Genomic DNA, 6147 nt, shown 5'->3' on the forward strand with positions numbered 1-6147 from the left:
AATATTACCAAAATGAAAATTAGACAGAAATATAAGTGTATTTAGTGGTACAAGTTCGTGAACTGGAATAATGTTTGACCTTTTTTTTTATATAAATAAAGGGTTACTATGAGCGTTATATTCTGAATGAGTTATTATTCGAATAGCTTTATTTTGAAGAGTTCTTTGATTGCCAATATGAGATGAACATGAATTACCCCAAGTGATATAACAATATGATAATGTGGTAATGTAATTGAGTGATAAAGCAACATTAACACCTTATGGAACAAAATGCCTAAGTTTATATGATATGCCAATAATTCTTGATATTTTCAAGGAGATATTATCTTTATGTGTCCTCCAGTTCAGGAACTTGTCCACAGTAATGCCAAGAAATAATGTTGATTGTCGATGGAACACATTGAAGGGTATTATTCTGAACAAATATAGTATCAGGATTTTCATGGATTCTCCTGTTTTTTAATGAAATATAACATATATTTTTAGTTTTCTTTTTCAAAATTGAGAAGTAATTTATTGCTCTGAAATCAAGATATCAGTTTAAGTAATTCAAGATTAGCTGATGATATAAGTAAATGTTTTTTGTGGGATAATTTAACTATAGTATCGTCAGCAAAATAGAGCAAAACAAAATATGTTTGAGCATTTTATGATATCATTAACGCATAATAGGAGATGCCCCCAAACAGAACCTTGTGGGACTCCACATCTTAATCAGAATTGTTCTTTCAAATTAGCGATTAATCGCTAATTTTTGTGTTAGGAGGCCGGGTGGGTGTTTCATAAAGCCGTTCGTAAGTTAAAGCGACTTTAAGAACGACTGGTGATCCCTTCTTGTTGGAAATGGTATGTTCATTGGTGATGGTTTAGCGTGTAAGAAAGGGTCACCAGTCGTTCTTAAAGTCGCTCTTAACTTACAAACAGCTGTATGGAGGGCGCAATTCAACTTCGCTGGATAAGGTCACGACCGTTCCCGGAGAGTGATTAAACCCTATATTTCTAACGTTTTTGGACATATATTTTGAAAAAGGACTAGTGGAATCTAAGGTAAATATAGTGACATAACATATATATCTATTTGGAAACTGGATGTTGTTGCATGGTCTTGATATTTTGAGATTCCAACTTTGAGGTTAACGCCCAGGCTATTTTTGAAAGATGGCGGCCTACGCAGAAAAAGCCCGGTTTAAACCTCCAATAGACTCAACTGACATTAAACCGGTTTTTGTGAAACACAAGGACATCCCCTCTCGTAATGACAAAGATATATCAAGTGAAGAACTTTTCAAGTGCATTGCTCGTACAACAAAAAGTAGCGGCATTAGAGGGATTCAAAAAATCGGAGGTTTATGGCGTTTATATCTGACGTCCCAAGACTCCCGTATAGAGCTCATCACAAAAGGCCTGAACGTTAGGAATGTCAATATCGCAGTATACGATAAAAATCCATTCTTAAATGATGGAATGGATGGATGTATTCGCCTCATAATTAAGGACATACCCCTGTCAGCCCATGACTCCTTGATTTGTGACGAACTAGAGAGGAGGAAATATAAAACTGTTGGGAAACCCACCTACCAACGGCTCCGTGTTGATGGGCATGCAGTTGACAGACTGTCTAACTGGAGATAGGACTGTTTACATCCAGCAACCATCCCAACCCCTCCCTCGTTTCATGACCTTCGGCCTCTTCAAAGGGAGAATCTTCCACCCAGGGCAAATTACAACCAACACAAGCAAGGTGGTAGTATGCTCCAACTGCTTGAACGAAGGGCACCATCGTTCAAGTTGCATTAACCCGGTTGCGTCCCGCAGTTGTAAACAACCTGGGCACATCCAGCGTGATTGCAGCTGTACGACCACGCCCACCTCGCAGCAACAGGCTGATAACACCCGCACAGCAGATATCCCCCCCGATGCCCAGGCGACAATTGACCAGTTCATCGCGTCCAAGCGAAATGCAGCTACCCCCGTCACCGAACAGACGCCTCACCTTGACGACCCCATACCTATGGAACCAAAGATTACGCGATCTAAAAGCAGCCGCCAATCGCAAAAAAAGAAAGCGTCGTCATCCAGGCAACCAGGCATATCTGAATACCTACGTAGCGAGAAAGCAAGTTCACGAGAGTCGGCAGTCACAGAGGAAGAAACAAACAAAGACGCAACAGCTTCGGGAGATGAAGAAGAAGAATCCGACTCGTATCTATCTCCTGAAACACCTAGCCCTAAGAAACAAGGGAAAAAACCCGTCAAGCGTAGGAGAAAACAGAAAAAATGAAGAAAAAAAACAACAATTGAACAGTAATTATTCCTGAAGGTGCAGAGATGGTCCATATCTGTTCTAACTTGAAAACGCAGAATCTACACCTCATTTCTCTTAATGTCAGAGGCATTCGGAATAAAGTAAAACGAGGCGTTATTTTTTCATGGTTATCTTTTCAAAAAGCGAATATAATTTTATTACAAGAAACCTTCTTAACAACTGAGCTAGAGTATGCGTTTAGATCAGAATGTGGTGAACTGTGCTTTTTCAACCATGGAACGAATCATTCTAAAGGCGTTGTGACTATAATAAAGAAACAGGATAACATTGAAATACTCGAAACTTTTGTGAAATTCAACGGAAGGGCAATTGCTGTAAGATTGAGTGTTAAGAAAAAAATATACTTTCTTCTTAATGTTTATGCCCCAACTATTAAATCTGAAAAAGAAATATTTTTCAAGATAATGTATAACTGGATAAGAGATATAAAACAAAAGGGTGATTTACTCGTATTTGGAGGTGATTGGAACTGTGTACAAGATCCCAAGCTTGATACCCAAGGTTGTTCACAGGCTTATAAACAAATTAAAGGGTTACAAAATATCCAGAATAAATTTGGTCTAATGCCTAGGTCACATAGCCCGGCCGATGAGGTTCCGATAAGCCAGCGATGCGATTTTAGCCGGACACCGGCCGGACTCCCGTGGTCACCGGCCGGCGTTTGGGGCTAAAAACCGCATCGGTGGCAGCTCGGCGAAATTTAACTTCGGAGTTAAAAATTCGACGGGCTCTCACCGAGCTCCCTCATCGCAGCCCCATCCTTACCACATCGGAATACGCATCGGCCGGTGTACGACCGAGTATCGGCCGGTGTCCCGTGCCAGTTTATGTTTATTGCCATATTTATTGTGTATGTGGTAACATCCAAGGTATGAAAACTAAAGTTCTGTCGTTGTCTTTATTGTTTTTATCTTTTTAACATCTTAGAGCAATAAACTGAGAACTCAAAAGGTAAAACAAAGTTAATTTAGAAGGAAAGAAAATGTCATTTAGAAGGTTTTATAGAACACACCATAAAAATTGGTTAATTTTAACAAAGTTGCATAGATCAAAAGTTAAACAGTACTCAAGTAAAAATTAATATTTCGTAAGACTTTATCTGATATGTAAACAATGGAGATCCTTCCTCATTATGAAAAAACACATACTTTTTAAAAGGTGAAAACATATTAATGGGCAATCATTTGAAGCCTATTACAAAATTACAAAGCTAATCATATTGGTTGATACAAGTGTTTTTCTTTATGAAAGGTTAGTTTTTAAAGGTGAAAGAAAAGATACAATGACGATTATTCTTTGATTAAAAATAATTCAATCACAATGAATGTGTTGCTGTTGTATTATTTACACACATCTCATCTTATTCATACTGGTGTATTTTAATATTGATTTATTCTTTCAAACAGGTTTGATTTCTTTTGGCATTTATTACTAGTGTTCAAATTAAAAAGAGTAAAGGCAATGTTTTAAGATTACCCAATAACAGATTTATTTGCAAACAACATACTGAATAATGGAAAGTATAACACATCAAAAATGCGTTAAGTCCTGAGAAGAATAATGGAATGTCTGTGGCTGCATCCGGTATACTGTAACAATATTAGACACAAGTTACTGCTGGTTTATTGCCACATCTTGCCATGGCACACTCCCGGCAGGACTGCAAAAGTAATTCTTGAGGTATGCGCGCAGTTCTTTGCCTGGTCGGGTCAATCTTGGCCCGTGCCCTGCTGCTTGCACATCTTCGAGCACGGCTTGGTCTCGCCATGCACCCGCGATGATCTGTCCCTGCTCATCTTCCCGGTCGAGGTCAGCATTCTGAAGGTTGGGGTAACGAGTCCTCATGAGGTTGTGAAGGGTCATGCAGGCCTTGACGATCTTGGTAACTTTCGACGGTCTCAATCCCAGGGTTGTTAGCAGACATCTGAAGCGATTGGCGAATATACCAAACGCGTTTTCAACCACACGGCGTGCCCTGGAACACCGGTAGTTGTAGATCCGCTCGTCCCGTTTCAGGTGCCGATGAGGGTAAGGCTTCATCATGTATGGCCGTAGGGGGAAGGCGTCGTCTCCGACCATGTAGTAGGGTGTGTCCTGGTCGTCATTTGGTAGGGGATCCGGCTGGGGTAGTCCGATCGTTCCCTCACGCAGACCTGGCTCCAGTCGCGACCGGTTAAAGATGCCGGCGTCGGAATACGACCCTGGTGACCCCACATCCGCCCAGATGAACTTGTAGTCAGAGTTTACCACTGCAAGCATGACGATGGAAAAGAAGCCTTTGTAGTTGTAGTAAAGTGAGCCGCTCTTGGGGGGGCTTCTTGATGGCGACATGTTTCCCATCGATCGCGCCACAACAGTGGGGAAAGTTCCATCTGTCTCCGAATCCCTCGGCTACCGGGCGCCACTCATCTTCTGTCTGGGGAGTGGCCCACATCTCGTCCTCGTATTCGTCGTAGATGGCCTGACAGACCTCGGGGACGAACAGAGAGATGGTGTTGTGTGGGACACGAAACGCGAACGCCAGATCATGATAGCTGCTTCCGGTCGCCAAGAACCTCAAGGTGATCGCCAGCTTCAGCCCAGGATCCAAGGGGGTTCGATGCCTGCAACAGAAGAGGGTGAAATATGAATAAAATCAAACTAGAATAAATATGGATGGAAGACATTTCAGCACAATTTGACAGTAGGTTCATAAAGTGTAAACTTACGTTGTGGTCTTGGCAATGCGGGGGCCAACTCGGTCAAGCAACTCATAGAACATCTGTGGCACCATGCGGAGGTAGGATTTGAAGTCGGCAGCGTGCTCGGCCTCGAGTTCCCTCATGAGCGTCTCATACTGGCCGAAACGAGGTCTGCGTAGGATCCACTCGCGCACCCACCAACGTCTTATTCTTCTGCCGGCCCTCTGTCGCTCCCTCTCGGCTTCTTCGAGCAGTGCTGCCAGGACCAAGTTGTACTGGAACCTCGCCTGAGCTAGCTCGTGTTCTAACAACGCCATTCGTAGTCTTCTCGGTGCAGCCATAGTGATGAACTGACCATTCCAGGTAGGGTGGACATATATATACAGGTATGGAATAGCTGACCATCGGCCCCCCAAGTCCGAGGTACACCGGCCGAACATCGGCCGGGCAGTGTTCGAAGCCCGTTAACAACCCGGCCGGTGATCGCACGGTGTCCTTTAACCTGCTCGGGTACCGGCCGTATACCCCCCGATGTCCGGCCGACCATCGGCCGGACATCGGCCGGTAGTTGCTGCCACATCGGCCGAAAAAAATCTCCACTTTTGAGACAGACTCCGGACGGTCATCGGCCGGTGTTTGGTCGGTCGCCTGTAGATTTCCGGACGGAGCCCGGTCACGTCACCGAGCTATGCCACCGATGAGGGGAGCTCGGCGACACCTCAAAAATCCACCGAGCTCCACCGATGCCGGACACCGGCCGGGCTATGTGACCTAGGCTTAAGTGACGTATGGCGAAAATGGTATCCACTCGGAAAACAATTTACCTGGCGTCAATTATCGTTAGGGATATCATCTCGGCTCGATTACTGGTTGATTTCTTCATCATTGTATTGTAATGTTCAAAGTACTGATATCAGACCTGCAATCAAGTGTGATCACTGTGCTATATCACTAAAATTAAGGATAGAAAGTGTTACGAGAGGAAAGGGGACGTGGAAATTTAATAATTCATTATTATATGATTCCGTCTATAAGAAACATATTAAGTGTATTATAAACTCTACATCATTTCAATGCTATATGAATGCAAGAACCAAATGGGATATGTGTAAAATAAGGATTCGAGAGTTTACCATG

The 6147-nt window shown here is 43.0% G+C and overlaps 1 protein-coding gene across 1 annotated transcript; it reads right to left on the reverse strand.

Moving 5' to 3' along the window:
- Positions 1 to 2914: 2914 nt before the first annotated feature.
- Positions 2915 to 5787, reverse strand: LOC121427939. The gene is made up of 2 exons (XM_041624516.1): positions 5038 to 5787; positions 2915 to 4932 (listed from the first exon to the last, which is right to left on the reverse strand). Exons 1-2 carry the CDS (start codon positions 5448 to 5450, stop codon positions 4566 to 4568), a joined length of 780 nt encoding a protein of 259 aa, XP_041480450.1. The 5' UTR covers positions 5451 to 5787; the 3' UTR covers positions 2915 to 4565.
- Between the last annotated feature and the right edge of the window lie 360 nt (positions 5788 to 6147).

Source organism: Lytechinus variegatus, chromosome 14 (assembly GCF_018143015.1).
Source record: "Lytechinus variegatus isolate NC3 chromosome 14, Lvar_3.0, whole genome shotgun sequence".
NCBI classification, from domain to species: Eukaryota; Metazoa; Echinodermata; class Echinoidea; order Temnopleuroida; family Toxopneustidae; genus Lytechinus; species Lytechinus variegatus.